General features: G+C 42.2%; 1 protein-coding gene across 2 annotated transcripts; it reads left to right on the top strand.

Annotated features, from left to right (window-relative positions):
• Window positions 1-1946: 1946 nt before the first annotated feature.
• LOC130996764 (uncharacterized) lies at window positions 1947-4172 on the top strand. 2 transcript variants are annotated; one of them, XR_009092789.1, is made up of 2 exons: window positions 1947-2575; window positions 2884-2978. XR_009092789.1 is itself a non-coding variant. In XM_057922057.1 (2 exons), exons 1-2 carry the CDS (start codon window positions 2426-2428, stop codon window positions 4078-4080), a joined length of 414 nt encoding a protein of 137 aa, XP_057778040.1. In that variant the 5' UTR covers window positions 1947-2425; the 3' UTR covers window positions 4081-4172. The 2 variants fall into 2 exon arrangements, 1 of the variants encoding a protein (XP_057778040.1); XM_057922057.1 differs by lacking the exon at window positions 2884-2978 and adding an exon at window positions 3817-4172.
• Window positions 4173-17367: the final 13195 nt, after the last annotated feature.

The following is a 17367-nucleotide window of genomic DNA, read 5'->3' as shown; positions in this document are numbered from 1 at the left end:
TACCAGGGTAAAATACAGAGTTTGAAACCCAGAAGAACTCCAAAAACGCGCAAAACTGAAAAATCCGGGTAGCCGGCGACCTGCCCGGCGACCCATCCGGCGATCATTGGCTCAAGCACAAAAATCCTTCATCTGGCGGCGATCGCCGCGTCTTTTCCAACGTTCCAGAAGATCCGGCGACCCAGGCGGCGGTCGCCGGTCAGGTCGCCGGAAATCCTTCTTCGGGCGGTGGTCAACGGTGTTTGACCGCCGGATTCTGACTGCTGCGCGCGACTTTCTTGTTTTGGTCATATCTTCCTCGTCCGAACTTGGATTTGCGATCCGTTTGCGCTCACGAACTCGTATCGAGATGATCTACAACTTCTATTTCAAGACATTGTTCCAAATTCGAACTCAATAAATCTGAAAATTCCTTGAAAGTTCGAGTAAGAATCATGTTTCACAAGATAAAGCAAATTAAGCACAAAACAATCATCCAACACTCAATTTCCTATAAAATTAACATCATAATAACATTAAAAACCATGGAAACATGAGTGTTATCACTAGAGCAGCAACAATCGTAGATTAGTAAATTTTCTATCTCCGCTAGGTCTCAAGAAAATTTACTGACTTCCAACAGCTCATAAGAATAGCTCCCTATAATCCACCTATCTCCGCTAGGTCTCAAGGTTAAGATTATATCATACATTCCTGAATCCGTTAAACAACTATCTCCGCTAGGTCTCAAGTCGAATAACTACACATGCAAACTATTGATCAGATAATTCACAAGAAAATAAGCACCAATAATTATGAATAATAAACTGGAAGGCACAAAGGTATTAACAAATAAATCACATAAATTCAATCAACTATTTACAAACCCTAGAATCAGCTAATGAAACTAGCCAGACATAATAAAATAAAGCATAAACATAATTAAAAAGAACACAATTGGAAAAATTGAATTATATAAAAACCGAAGAAGAAAGATTGTAGCAGCTTGAATCTTCAATCTTGATCCAAGCCTTGAAAACTGGAAAATAAATGTAAAGCTAAAGCTATAAGGCTAGAATGTAATGTGTGGAACCCTAGATAGGTCAAAAGATGACCTATTTAAAGTGTCAGGGTAAAATACAGTGTTTGAAACCTGCCCGGTGACCCATCCGGCGGTCGCCGGCTCAAGCACAAAAACTCTTCTTCACACGGTGGTCAACGGTGTTTGACCGCCGGTTCTGACTACTGCGCGCGACTTTCTTGTCTTGGTCATAACTTTCTCGTTCGAACTCCGATTTATGATCCGTTTGTGCTCACGAACTCATCTTGAGACGAGCTACAACTTGTATTTCCGACAACTTTTCCAAATTCGATCTCAAGATTCCTATAAATTCCTTCAAAGTTCGAGTCAGAATCATGTTTCACAAGATAAAGCAAGATAAAGCAATATAAGCACAAAACAATCATCCAACAATCAATTTCCTATAAAATTATCATCATATGAGCATTAAAAAGCATGGAAACATGAGTGTTATCAACGGGGTTACTACACGATGAAATTCATTATGGAAGCGGATAAAATCGCTGCAAAAAGCAAGCCGATTTTGGAGTTAGCCACAGACCATCTTTGATTGAGAGAATGGATCAAAAACATTGATCCGTACAAAAAAACTTCTGCATTAGCTCATACTTGGGTACGGATTTACTATTGGTCCATGGAATTCTACCAACCGAAGATAATTATGGGCATCGGGTACGCTCTGTGGGACGGCCAATCCGGAGAGAGGGGGAGGGGGGAAGGGGGATGTAGGACACTTTGCTCGTATATTGATTAAAATTGATCTATCTTTACCTCTTCAACACACGTTATTTGTTGACAGCGGAACTACGACTTTTTTGGTTGAATTCGGCTTTGAAAGTATAGCTCTATATTATTCGTTCAGGAGAACGGGTCATGCCGTGGACAAATGTCGTCGTAATATGGGGGATAAAAAAAACACCAAGGATCGGGTTACTAATGATGTGGCCATCAAACCTACTGATGTGGTTACCAAGGCCACCGATAAAAGAGCCAGTTACGACTAATCAGGTGTATAAACCAAAAGAGCGAGGGGAGCAGGCTCGTGACAAAGTTCATACACACAATCAGTTCACCAATCTAGAAGTAGATGAGGGGGAGCTCGTAGAACAAACCACAAATAAAGGGATGTCTACTCCAGATCTCTTACAACAAATTCTGATCTATATTAATGCTACCATTGAAGAGGTAGTTGTTGCGGAAGAAATTCAAGCAGCTCCGGCAGAGAATAGGGCGGATATAACTCCTATAGCTAGGGCGGATGCTCGGGACTCTACAGAAACTCTTTGCTTGGGGCAGTCTGGAAGACTTATCAGCGCCGACCCGAATGGAGACTCGAATTTGTAAGTCTTAGCAGTGGAAAATGCAATGAAGATCCAGCGTCTTGAGGAATATATTAACGCAACTTTAACCCCTTCTGAGGGGTTAGCTGCCTCTATTGATACAACTCATGTGGCTGAGAAGGTCTCTACAGCCACTGTGGAAATTGCTAATCGAATTAGCAGGTTGGAGGAACAGGTCAGTCAGGGGTTGCAACTTTTAAGAAGGTGTATTCAATTAAGATTCTATAAGATTTTTTTTGTATTTCAAATGTCTATAGGTATTCAATTCATTTTAAAAAGTCAATAAAAATTTGTTGGTATTCAATTATTACTTTTAAATATCCATCTAAATCTAGTAGTATTGAAACTTTTAAGGATTCTAATATGTCATCAATTTTGGAGAATTTTAGCGCCCTAATATAAATACAAAATCCCTACATAAATCTCACCTCTTCATAAGAGATTTTAATGTATTGTCTCTCTCTCTCATGCCATCTTCTACAGAGCCGTGTCGCCAAACTTCCTCGAATGGGACCTAATTTGGGGCTTTTGTCGGATGGATGAAGTTGAAAAAGCCATGGAACTGCTGAAGTTTGGAGGGGTTGGGGTATGGGGTAACGTGTATAGGTGTGGGGTGTGTGTTGTGTGGTAGGGGGCTCACCAGATGATAAAATCCAAGATGCTCCCAAATTCCGTCCAATGTGTAGAAAAGCCCACCTTGATTTTGAAAAAATTCTAAAGCTCCCAATATATAAATCGACACCAACTGACATGAACTAACCATATGGCCGTTAACAAATTGAAGGTATTGGATGGAACCGTATTGTTGCTTTTTTTTTCTGTCCGAGAGGAACTTATGGTTCTGGTGAGGCAGTGGGGGATTAGGAACCATGATGATTGTGGGGTGGTGGGGATTAGGAACTCGTTGCTTCATTTTCTATCGTGATTGGGGGTAGGAATCAAGAACCTTGATGATATTTCTTCTTCCAAAATATTGATTTCTACTTCTTATTCACACATTGATTCATTTTTCTTTTACATAAACGTAAATAATTATAGCATATATACTTCTGTTTCGCATCAAGAGGGAAGAATAAATAGTTTCAGTTTGTTCTTCAACACAAGTTATAAGCTGAACAATGCCACCAAATTTTTCCTTTTCTTGTTGGGGAGCATTAGCCGCCCGCGGGGAAAGAAGAGAGAGACGTCGGCGCTTCTCAATCTGCACAAAGATGACATAAATATATTTTTGTTTAATTTAATTTATTTATTTAAATTATTTTTTATTTTTTATAACAATCTATTGACTTATAAAATCTATGAAAATAAAGATAAATAAATCTAACAGAATCTGCTAAACTATACAAATTATAAAAAGTATGTCAAAATCATTTAAATTCTTAACTGAATACACCCTCTTTATTTGAGATATCGCAGGCGCTGCCGAAGCGCAGACGGGATCGTCCACTGAAGGGTATGGGACGTGAGCACGTGCAACATACTACAGGTCTTGTGCCGGAGGATAGCATCAAATGTCGCGTCAGGAAAGCTGTGGAGGTGGGGTATAAGCTGAGGGATTATGTTGTTGATCATAACAGCAGCGATAATTTTCGTGCTATGAATAATATAGCCAACAGACGATGGTCGGATGAAGTGGAGTTGGATGACATTCACACCACCACAGATACCCCTTATTGGTAGTCGTTTGTTTAAGAAAGACCTGTGGTATTTTTTTGGCATTTTTGCTAGGCTTCTTTTTTATGTCTTTTGATAGACGAGCTTCTTTTCATAACTCGGGCCATTAGTCTATTTTTTGTGCTTTCGAGGATTTTTGGTTTTATTTTTTTTCCTCTTTTATATAAAATCCCAATTAAATACTACCTCCGTCCCCCAAATAACTTCTTAGTAGGGGACGACATTGATTTTAAAAAAAAATTGTTAAGTGTATTTGTAGTGGAGAAAAAATATTATAATTAGTATTGAAAATGGTGAAAAAAGTGTTATGATTAGTATTGAGAATGGTGAAATGTTGACAAGTAAGAATAAATAAAGTATTACTTAGTGATGGGTAATGTCCCAAACTAGATAGAAAGTTATTTGAGGAACGTCCCAAAAAAGAAATATAAAAAGTTATTTGAGGGACGGAATGAGTAATTAAAACAAAATTCCTAAGAAGAAAAGAACAATTATGTTTATCTCATTGCGTGAAGATATAATGAGAGAGTCATCAACCCATTTACCGATTATCTTCAATAACTAAACACTGATCATGTGGTTGGGCTGCCGAGCCCACTAACATTACTGCCCTTTAAGTGATGTTGGTTTATATAGTTGTGGCAGTTTTATATGCGGAAAATACCGTGAAGTTTTTTATTCCCTAGAGTTTTTAAGTTGTACATTTATAACTTATAAGAAAAAAATGATTAAATGAATTTTTTTGTTATTTTAAATAACTCTTTTGACTATAAGAGAAAACTGGAGATGTGAATACAATTGGACCGTCGAATTTTAGTGACAAGCAACGAATATCCCGGCCTTTATGCATATCAATTTGGGCCGATCAAATACATTAGATCTCCAAATAATGGGCCCTAATCAGGCCTTCTTTTTGCTACTTTACTGACTTATTTTAGGTAATACTTAATTCACTGGCTAGTTTGATTACACCGAATTCGCTCATAAATTTGTTGGTAAACATGAAGTGTTTTGAATGTATAAGTTAATAAGTGCGAAATAATAATGATCTGTTAATTTCACAAATCTATTTGGTAATGAAATGAGAAAGCGAGTGATTTGAAAGATACGTGCACTGAAATGATTTTTTTTAAGCGCATGCTAATGGTGCATCACACACACTAATTAGACATGGGATTAAAAAGATTAACATAGTATCTCCAATTTGTCCAAACTTTCCGACGCAAGAAACCCCCAATAACCTTCAAACCAAGAATCCCACCACCCAAAAACCAACATGATCAATCCATAGATTAACCATTAAAAAGCACGAATCTTATTTATAGGACTTGACTATTTGGCACCGCCAAATCTCACAATTTTAAAATCTCTCAAATCTTTTTAATTTTACATTTTATTATTTTTTATTATATATGTATGTGTTAGCTTCAAATAAATGTCTATAATCAAGTAATCATTAAATCCACATAGTTTTCTATTCTTTTATTATATATCTAAAATATACATTTTTTTATTTAATATAAATATAACAAAAATAAATGCCCATATATATATATGGTGCGGTTTTAGTAAGAACCACAATTTTCGTGAGAACATGAAAACCATTAAAATTACTGCATTCGCTATTAAATTTATTGCTATATTCAAAAAAATTTTTTTTTGCTCCTTTCAGGATTCGAACCCAGATTTTGCATTTATTTATCAAGATGATGCATTCATCGTAGATCTCAATGATCGAATGACTTAAAATGGTTCTTCGTTTTTATTTTATTTAATGACTCTTATTTAAAGCTATATATTTGGACGAGATAAGAGAAAAAGGGAATGAAGGAAGATGCATAAATGATCTAAATTATAATGGGTTCGAATGAACCATTGCAATACTTTTGAGATGCAAGATCAGTTAAGATGTTGATCATTAAAATAATTTTTCTAATGGTGCACTTTTAAGTTTAGGCAGAGATATAAATATAATAATATAGTGTTGTGCAAAGTAAGAAGAGTAGCAATGATGGGGCTAGCAAATTGGTATCTAATAAAGAAGAGAGCACTATCAATTCTACCTCTAAAAGAAATGGATTGTGACCTTAAAGATGTTATCCTAAGCTCATACTTTGGCTAGACATATTATTATTATTATATCATGAAAAGATAGAAAGCACTACCATTGCAGTCAAGACCACAAAATCAACATTACTAAGTCTTTCGCATGCCTACTACCCCCCCCCCCCCCCCCCCCCCCCCCCCCGACCCTCTCTCTATAATATATATAGGAAGAAGAAGATTCAAATAAAAATACTTTTTTAAAAAAATATTAATTTAAGAATTATTTTTAGTCTTTGAATCGCTAAAACTTATGCTGAATACAATACTTAGACATATAACACTATGTTCAAAATATCATGTGAGATTATTTTTAATATTTTTTTAGTGCAATTAATTTCATGATAAAATATATTTTCTCGGTAATAATAGCTTAAACATCAATTTATGATGTCTTATTAATAATGGACTCAAAACTCATTATTTATGTGCCATAACATAAGTGGGATCGTTTTACTTTATATCTTTATAAATAACAATTTCTTAATAGAGTAAAATTTTGAAGTAGCCAAAATGAAGCATAAAACACAATTTATGGCCACACATTGAAAAAACACAAATTTTGGCCATTTTTATTGATTTGGACGTTTTTGCCCTTAATGAGGCGGACTGGGTAGGATCAGGCACGCGGGTCGCGTGCCGGGTCGGGTTAGGCACTTATGGCACTATTAGTGCCATAAGTGCCAAGATGGCACTTATGGCACTAATAGTGCCAAAAGTGTCATCGGAAATCCAAAATAAAACCAAGTAAAATAGTCATTTTGGCACTTATGGCACTATTAGTGTCATAAGTGCCAACGAAAATTCAAAATAAAACTAAGTAAAATGGTCATTTGGGCACTTATGGCACTAATAGTGCCATAAGTGCCATACGTGCATCACAAATACAGAAACAACAACATCATTTAAACCCTAAATGGAACATCTAAACCCTAAATAGAACATCTAAACCCTAGGGGGAAGTGTGCACTTATGGCACTAATAGTGCCATAAGTGCCATACGTGCAGCACAGATCAGATCAGCACAGATCAGATTAGATCTGTCGATGGCTGAAATCGAAGGAGGCGGAGATCAGATCTGCCGATGGAGGAGGCGGCGCAACGATCAGATCAGATCCACCGCCGCCGCCTCATCAGATCAGATCTGCCGCCGCCGCCGCCTCATCATCTGCCACCTGACCAATCCCTCCTCCACGCGTTTCAGATGATCGTATCTCCTCCACCGCCGCCGCCTCATCCTTTACTCCGACGAATTCTGCCGCTGACTTCTGCTCGGCGCCGCTGCGATCAGATCTGCTTGGCACCGCCGCTGCGATCAGATCTGCTCCGGTGACTTCTGCTCGGCGCCGCTGCCGCGTAGCCGTTGGAGAAAGAGAGAGGGAGATGAAAAGGAGAGAGGAGATAGCGCAGCCGTTGGAGAGAGAGAGAGGGAGATGAGAAAGAGAGAGGAAAGAGAGAGAAGGGTAGAATAGTCATGACATACAAAAAATGGCTAAAATTTATGTTTTTTCAAATGGTGGACAAAATTTGATGTTGTATGTTGAATAGGGCCATTCGGCCATATTGTTTCTTCTTAATATGCGTGTTCAAAACAATTGGGTCATATTTAATGGGACGAGAGAGTAATTTTTATGTTAATCAATCTCTATACATACATATATAAATGAGATATATGTTTTGATCATTATTTGTGAACATGCACCTTTTGAAAGCACCGCTGGCATTTTATTAATCACGTTAGTTTTTTTCTTTTTTTTTTTAAATTTTTAACGATAATTTATAATCTTAAACTTCAATTAAAAGTTATTATTGTGATGATCAAATTTATAAATTACTTAAAAAATAAAGTCTGGTTTATACTTTTATTAATTTCTTTGAAATTAAAGGGAAAAAAATTAAGCTTTGATTTTTATGTAATTTATAAATTTAATCATTTCAGTAATAATTTATAAGGCGGAACAAGATAATATTAAAAAAGACTGCCGACATCGACTAAGAGGGTGTTTGGCTAAGTTTATTTTAAAGAGCTTATAAGCTCTTGGAGCTTATAAGATGTTTCAAGAGCTTATAAGATGAAATTTTTAAGAGCTTATAAGTTGTCAAAGTGTTTGGATAATTGACCTTATAAGCTAGAGAGAGATTTTTTTTACTAGAGAGAGAAAATCGAAGAAAAATAAACTTAAATGATATATGATGGAAATAATAAATTATAGTTGAAAAATATTTGTAAAAAGATTGCTGCATATGAGATTATAAAAAAATAAGTTGGGGTAGAGGAACTTATTTTTTTGGGAGCTTAAAGCTCTTGGAGCTTATTTTTGGAGCTTATAAGTTGTTGAGGAACTTATTTTGCCAAACACTTTGAAGGAGCTTATAAGATCTTAAACAGCTTATAAGCTGTTTTGAAGAGCTTATAAGCTCAGCCAAACACCCTCTAAGTGTCAAGTGCTAAAATATACTTCTACATCTAAACAGAGAGGAAAAAAAAAAAAATCAATTTCTGAGAGGGTATATTGTATTGCTAACTAACTGAGATATTTTTTCTTTTGCGGATGCGTCAAACTTCAATAGTAGTTTATGCAGTTTCTCTCATCTCTCATCAATTTCGTTATTTATTAATATAATTTTAAATTTATTTCGTTTTATTAAGGAAGAAATCTTTCATCCTTAGATTTGATGGTATGAAAATCATGGGGCCAGTTTTAGATCTCCTATTGCCAAATATAATGGAACCTCTCACAGTCTCACTTAAACAAATAATTATTATTATAATAAAATAAGGATCCAAAAAGTGAAACGAATATAAATTAAATCATAAAGGAAAGAGAAACTGATTATATCTAAGTAGAGATTTATTGAAGGACCCCACACACACTCACTCACTAGTAGGGTTGTAAATGAATAAAATATTTTTGCTCGATTCGAAATTTTGATATTTGTATTCAAAAATATTTGATTCGAATTCAAATATAAATATTTGATTCGATTCGATTCGATTCGATTCGATTAGTATTCAAATTCAAATATAAAATTATGATATTCGATTCGATATTCGTATAGATACATGATTAAATATTTAAATATTATATACGCTTTCCTTCCAATCAAAATCAGGACATGTCGAGGCTGAAGAAATCATGGCACGACATCAATGGTTATCACTGGTCATCAACGAAGCGCCCCTGCTACTGAAATCTCAAATCAAACAGTTCTACCAAGAACTACGTTACAACGAGTCCGGTGAAATCTTCACCAAAGTTCAGGTGTTCACCACTCCAATCACAAGAAGAGGTTCCAATCAATGTCACAAAAGCAGTTCAGGAACTGTTTGGTCTATCGAACAATGGTCCCAATCCATCCTCCATTACTAATGAGGAGGCGAATGAAACTCTCAAGGAAGCAATGGCTAAGGCGGACGAGACCACTGAAGGAACACTCAAGTTATCTCTGCTCAAACCTAGTCATCACCTTTTGGCCAAGATCATACAAAAATGTTGGATAGGCGCAACTGGAACTCCCGACAAAGCCTCACAGCCTCAGAAGAATATTTTGGCTGCTCTAATGAAGCCCGACCCATTTAACTAGGAGCATGCCTACCTCGAGTTGCTTTGCGGCGAACCTCGCAACTCCAAACCTGCCAATTTGCTCCGACAAGGCAACAGGGTTTCATAGATCATTATTCACGGCATCAGACATCTACCTCAAATCTTCTGGTCGGAAATGATTTATGCCTAATTGTTCTAAGTTTAGGGGTTTGCATGTGCATGTTTTAAGATGAATATTCTGGAAATTGGTGCGTTTATGGTTTGTTTTATGCTTTGCAGGAGATTTAGGTTTTATAGATGGAAGATGTGATGTTGGAGATTATGAGTCAAAATTGCGTACTTAGGCGCAAAAATGGTGTTCAGAGCTAAAAGTTCGTGCGCAGAGCTGAGCAGAGCGGATAGCTCTGTACCAGAGCAGAGCTAACTTCATAGTCAGAGCTGAAATCTCCAGAGCTGAACTTCCCTATCAGAGCTGAAATCTCCAGAGCAAAACAAACTTGTCAGAGCAGAGCTAAATCGTCAGAGCTGACTTACGCGCCAGAGTAAACTCGACAGAGCAGAGCTAAAAATCGACAGAGTCAACATATTTTGCCAGTGTCAACATCTCCAGATTTGAACTTTGCAGAGCTGACTTTCAGCTCTGCCATACTTGCCAAAGCGTACTATTCTAGAGCTGACTCTCAGCTCTGCATACCTTTCCAGAGCCGGAGCCAAGATGACTTGCAGAGCACGCTGCCAGCTGGACTACCTTTGAGTGCACGATTCTATTTCCTTAAGAGTCCAGTTTTGCAAGGCGAGTTTGATGATTTGGTGAATTATAATTAGACGGATATAGAGTTTATCGGTGAATTATTGCAGATTATGAATTATACCTAGTGTTGTTTGGAAAAGCGAGAGAGAAAAGCAAAGTTGAGAGCACGAAAGTCTGATTGCCGTAGTATTGCAAGTGAAGATAGCGTATATTACAAAGTGTGTATGCATGGTTATTTATAGTTTACAAGCAAAGGGCAAAATAGTAAATTCATTGCTAAAACATGCGCCCCGCGTGGTCGAGGATATAACAGTAAATTTGCCCTTAGTCGGGAGATTTCTCCGCTCATTTGGTGATTTCTCTGGCGAAGGCCATTTCTCTGACAAAGGCCATTCCTCTGGCGGGGGTGACTTCTCTGACAGAAGCCATTTCTCTGATGAAGACCGTTCCTCTGACAAGGCCCGTTCCTCTGACCAAGACCGTTTCTCTGACGGCATCCGTTCCTCTGGCGAGGTCCGTTTCCCTGATAAAGGTCATTCCTCTTCTCTGCATATATTACTCCTCATCAGTTACTCCCCCCTCTGGTCTGACTAGTTCGCTCTAGATCAGAGTAATCTAGTCAGAGTGTTCGCCCGCGTGGCTGACGTTATCCGCATTAAATGCCCGCCCCTTTTACAGTGTACTTTCCTGTATTTCGAGGTTACTTTTTAACCTTTGCATCCTTTCGCCTCTCCGTAAAAATCCTTGACCGTCGATTATCTTCCCAGTGCCACGTGTCGCTCATTCCGCTAGTTAGTGATTGCCCGTGTATGTTATACTTATGGGGTTCAAATCCTTACTATTCATCTTCTCCATTTTTATTCCGCATAACTTCCTCTTGATCTCCGGCGATCTTCCTTCTGCTTCGGCGAATACCTTGCTACCTTTCTGCTCCAGTCCTTTCCGTCAACCCTAAAGAGTATTTGACTTAGGTAAATCGCATACCCTCCTCTCCCGATACTTGTATTTAGTGTAGAGTATTTTTGAAATTGTTGGTGCTCTGATTGAGCGTGAAAACCCTAGGATTTTTAAGTTTTTCCCATCATGGCCTTTACCTCCGGCGCCCAACCTGCCTTCTCCCCTTCTCCTTCTCCCTCTCCCTCTCCTCAGGCTACTCCCCCTTCTTCTCCTCCCCAGGACCCTTCGGTTGCTCCCCTTTTTGTCGAGCCCGCCACTCCCCGAGATTCTCCGGCTGCCTCTGAATCTCCTCCCCCTACCCCCAGGACTCCCAAAACTATTCCTGCCTCCCGGTTAGGTTTTGCGGAGATGGAACGGATGTTCGAGAAATGTAGACGTCCGGAGGGCTTAACCTTCGAGCCTTATTCCAAGGCCTCCGAGCCTTTCACCAACCTACACATGAATAAAATCCCCCTTTTCCGAGCCCAAATAGAAGCTGGTTTAAGGCTTCCCCGCCCTGCTCTCCTAGTGGATGTTTGCAACCATTTCCACATCCCCTTCTTCCAGGTGGCCCCTTCCGCTCTTCGGAGGCTGTTTGCCTTCCACATCCTTGGCACAGCCAACGGTGTCCGAGACACCACCAAACTATTCCTCCAGACCCAAACCCTTAGATGGCAGGGCAACCCCTTGTATAGTTTTGCTGCCCGTAAGACCTATCCCACCTCCTTCCTTAATTCTCTCAACTCCCATGATAAGGGCTTTATGTCATTTTATTGTTTTGTAAAAACCAATAGGGGCACTTGGCGCCAGTATGGTGCCCACGAACTGCAGTGGCATGAATCTCGGACTAGTTATAAGCCCCCTGCTCTGGGAAAGCCCAGCAATTTTGACTTAGGGGTAATAGGCTCCCTTAATACTATGAATAGAGAGGATCCATTCCCTTGTAAAAAGATAGTTGAGAATAATCAGGCCCTAGCTGCCACCGACTTGTTTCCTTTATATCCCCGCGGATCTATAGGTAAAATTAAACGTTAGTAAGTATGCACAAATTACTATTACCTTGTTTCTTGTTGATAACACTGTGTTTGTTCGCAGGGATGTCGTGGAGGAGTAAATGCAGAGCCACGCTCTTGTCCGATCGTCCCTCTGGCCATGAGGGGCAGGGCTCTGGTCAACCCGCGGATCCTGGGATGGACATTTCCCGGGTGGTGTCCGATGCCTTCGAGGAGACTACGCCCGCGCAATGCTTCCCCCCTGGCAAGGGGAAGAATATGGAAGTGCTGACCATGTTCAGCCCCGACAGCCAGGGGGCAGGCGGCTCTGGCTCTGGCGTAGCTGGCAGAGGGTCTGCCATTCCTGTGGTGGACGTTGATGACGATGTTCCCATCTCCGCCTTAGTCCGGGACATCCCGACTACCGCTTCCCGTCAAGTCCAACAGAAGAGGAAGGCCGCCGAGCAGGCCCTTGCAGAGAAACGACGCAAGAAGGGCTCTAGCAAGGCCGACAGACTCGTGGACCCGGAGGTTGGGTCAGCAGGTGAAGTGGAGGCTGCCTCCGTGGATGCTGAGGGGGGTGAGGTTCCAGCCCTGCCCGCGGGGGTATCAGGGGCTTCTGGCTCTAGGCCAATCTCGTCCCTGAAGGGGCGAGACTTTGTCCACACTTTGTTTTCCCATATCCATCCTAAGGATAGGGAGACCACAGGCAAATTGAAACGGGCGACATTGGCTAACCAGCTCAGCCAATTGGCTCTTCAGGTACCCTGCATTTTTACCTTGTTTAAACGATTTCCTTACTAACCTTTGGATTTCTCTGCTCTGACGCTTTTCCCTTCGTTTCTCTGCAGCTGGAGTCCCGGGTGGGCGAGGCCATCCAGTGCATCGATGACTATGATGTACTGGAGAAGGACCTGGAGAAAGAGAAGGAGCGGACGACGAACCGCGATGAAGAGGTCGCGGGCATGGTGGAGCAATACAGCAAGGCCGAGGCAGATGTGGCTGAGCTGAAGGCAAAACTTGCCCAGGCCGAGGTGGAGAAGGCCTCTCTGGCCTATGAACTAGAGAGGGCTAAGAAAGAGGGGTATGATAACATCGTCCGATTCCGGATGAGGTACCTGGAGGAGCACCGGGAATCCCGGCGCAACTGGAAGGCAGCTTGCGAGGGTGCTCAGAACCGAGGCTACGTGATGAGAGCCAGGGACCAGCGCCTAGAATTCTTCCTTTCTCCCCAGGGCCAGCAATTCCTGAGTATGATGCTGGAGGGTACTTTGGCAGCTTTCCAGCGGACTCTGGACTATCTGGAAGGGTTCGCCCCAATCTTCGCCCATATGATAAAAGAGACATCTGTGAAGACGGCGGAGTTATTGGGAGCATCAACGGAGTAGGCCGCCGCCCTGGACATGGAAGCCTTGATGAACCATATCAAGGATGAAGATTTTAACAGGTTGCTAGGCATCACTGCCGAGTCCCCGGAGAAACCAAGGTGGTGGTACCCTGTCTTGGAGAAGGCCATTTCCCCAATTTACTTTTGGGGTCTGCTCTGAGCCGGCGCCTACTGCCCCTGTGTGCTGGTCTGCCTTCTGCGCTTCCCTGGCGAAATTCGTGAATGATCTGAGAGGCCAGGCTGGTGTTGGTCCTCTGGGGTTCTCGCAATTTGGCCTGGAGCCCCCTCTGCCCTCTGGCTTTAAGGCCTCCGACTTCGAAGACCGTGCGTCCTCCTCTATAGCCGTTGATCAGCTTTACGCCCTGTATAAAGATGAAACAACATATACCCAAGAGGCGTTAAAGTTGATTGACGTGGAGGCTCGTCTCCCTGCGGTGAGGGATTCGGGCACTTTGCCGGTGTTTGAAGAAGGGGATCCCTTTGGCGAGGCTTCTGAAGCTGTTGCTCCTGCTGGTCCATTAGCTCCACTCATCTCGGCCTCTGCTCCTCCGGACTCCACTACCCCTGCTCCTGCTCCTCCCTCCTGACTGCGTCCGCTTTATTCCCCCTTTTGCTTTCAGAGTTCTTGTAATCTTAGCTTTGTAAACACTTTATGTTATTTTGATAATACTGTACAGTTTTTGCCGCTTTGGCGTTATCAATGAATTTTCTTCATGACTTCTGTCTCCTTTTAATTTCTGTTTTGGCTTTGTATCAATCTCTCCTTCGCATTGTTTTATTGTTTGTTGTGGTTGATGTGAACTTGTATTTTGAAACTTCAAGGTGTGTCAGTTGTTTCCTCCGTGTGAAGTAGGATTTTTTTTTTTGAAGTGTTTATGATTCCTCTGGTTGGCTTCCCTTTGAGTGGTTTCTCTGGTTATTATTCCCGTTTGGCTTCTTGGAATGATTCTTCTGAATGGTCCCTCCAACTGATTTCCCTGACTCATCCCTTGTGGATTTCTCTATCTCTTCTCGCGGGGATTTCTCTGACTTCTTCTTTGTTTCCAGCTATTCCTTTGCTGCTTCCCCTTGGGTTATCCTTCTGCCACATTCCTCTGCTGCTTCCCTTTGAGCCATCCCTCTGCCGCATTCCTCTGCTGCTTCCCTTCTTGCCGACTGAAACACTCTGCGCGGAGCATGGAAGACCCGTAGGGTGAGACCAACTTTCGCGGCTTACGATTAAAAGAACACCCTGCACGGAGCATGGAGGACCCGGGGGTACAACCAACTTTCGTGGCTTACAGTTCAACAGTAACCCTCTGCGCGGAGCATGGAAAACCCGGGGGGTGTAACCAACTTTCGCGGCTTACGATTCAACAGTAACCCTCTGCGGGGAGCATGGGAGACCCGGGGGTTGCAACCAACTTTCGCGGCTTACGATTCAACAGTAACCCTCTGCGCGGAGTATGGGAGACCCAGGGGGTGCAACCAACTTTCGCGGCTTACGATTCAACAGTAACCCTCTGCGCGGAGCATGGAAGACCCGGGGGATGCAACCACCTTTCACGGCTTACGATTCAACAGTAACCCTCTGCGCGGAGCATGGAAGACCCGGAGGGTGCAACCATCTTTCGTGGCTTACGATTCAATAGTAACCCTCTGCGCGGAGCATGGAAGACCCGGGGGGTGCAACCAACTTTCGCAGCTTACGATTCAACAGTAACCCTCTGCGCGGAGCATGGAAAACCCGGGGGGTGCAACCAACTTTCGCGGCTTAGGATTCAACAGTAACCCTCTGCGCGGAGCATGGAAGACCCGGGGGGTGCAACCGATTTTCGCGGCTTACGATTCAACGGTAACCCTCTGCGTGGAGCATGGAAGACCCGGGGGGTGCAACCAACTTTCGCGGCTTACGATTCAACGGTAACCCTCTGCGCGGAGCATGGAAGACCTGGGGGTGCAACCAACTTTCGCGGCTTACGATTCAACAGTAACCCTCTGCGCGGAGCATGGAAGACCCGGGGGGTGCAACCAACTTTCGCGGCTTACGATTGAAGTGATTCCTTTGATCCGCCTTTGATGTTTGTTTTTCCCTTGACTTGCTGAGTAGCAATTTGAATTTGTTTTTCCCTTTTTTCCTTTAGCTTGCTAAGCAGCAATTGGTATTGAATTTATGAATTGTGGGTATATACCCTACTCCCCCCTCTGGTGACATGTGCAATGCTCTGCATGAACATGTTTAAGTAAAATATGCAACTTGGAAAACAATAAGTTAAAGTAAACGAGACAACATCAGGGAATTCCCTAGAACCACGTATCCAATTTTATTGATATCATGGCCCCGAACCTCGTTAAAACCCCTGTGGGGAAAAAGAGTATTCGGTCTACAATTTGGTATGTCATTAGTGACATTATACATAGAACTTTTTCAGGGTGTTGATATTCCACGGTCTGGCGAGAGCTCTGCCGTCTGGATCCGACAAGGTGTATGCTCCACCACCCAGGACCTCGGTGATGATGAAGGGGCTTTCCCAATTAGGTTCGAATTTGCCCACTGGCTTCAGTGCATCGGTCCTCTTGAGGACTAAATCGCCCTTAGCTAGCTTCCTCTCTCTGACCCTCTTGTCGTATCCCGCCTTGATGATGCTTTTATACTTCGCTGCTCTGACTTGGGCTTCATCCCTCTGTGCTTCCACCAGGTCGAGCTCTGCTCTACGGAGTTCCGAGTTTTGCTCTGTGTTGTAAGCTGTAATGCGATATGACTCCAATCTGACTTCTGCTGGTATCACCGCGTTAGATCAATATACCGGGGTGAAAGGCGCCTCTCCGGTCGCTGTCTTTGGGCTAGTTCGGTAGGCCCAAAGTACAGTGTCTAGCTCCTCGACCCATCCCTCTGCTCTGGTTCAGCCGCTTTTTGATCCCTTCACAGATTGATCTGTTTGCCAACTCCACTTGCCCATTTGCTTGCGGATGAGCCACCGACATGAAACGCTGGGTGATGTCCATTCGGTCACAAAAATCTGCAATTCTCTGTCCTGTGAATTGAGTTCCGTTGTCTGAGACGATGATTCTGGGGACTCCATATCGGCAACATATGTTTCGCCAGATGAACCGCTCCACTGTGACCTCATCGATCTTTGCGACAGCCTCAGCTTCTACCCACTTCAAAAAGTAGTCCACTGCTACAATGAGAAAACACTTACCCCTGGGTGCTGTGGGCAACTTCCCGACGATGTCTATGCCCTATTTATCGAATGGGCATGCAGCATACATGACTCCCATGGTTTCTCCTGGGACATTGATTCTTCCGGCATGTCTCTGACAAGCCTCGCACTTGCGGACGAATTCTCTGGCATCTTTGTTGATGTTTGGCCAATAAAACCCTGCCCGAATGATTTTTCGTACAAGATCCCTGAATCCCGTGTGCCCACCACAGTAACCTGCATGAATTTCTTTTAGAGCAAAATTAGCTTCATCGGGAGATACGCATTTTAATAAGGGGTGGGTAAAAGATCGCTTGTAGAGTTGATCATTGATCAAGCAATAATTTTTGTATCTAGCCCTCAGATTGGATTGTTTATTCAGCCGTTCCCCTATCTT

The sequence above is a fragment of the Salvia miltiorrhiza genome, chromosome 8, assembly GCF_028751815.1.
Source record: "Salvia miltiorrhiza cultivar Shanhuang (shh) chromosome 8, IMPLAD_Smil_shh, whole genome shotgun sequence".
NCBI classification, from domain to species: domain Eukaryota; kingdom Viridiplantae; phylum Streptophyta; class Magnoliopsida; order Lamiales; family Lamiaceae; genus Salvia; species Salvia miltiorrhiza.
Note: the sequence above shows the minus strand (reverse complement) of the source record. Positions and strands in the feature narration are given on the sequence as shown.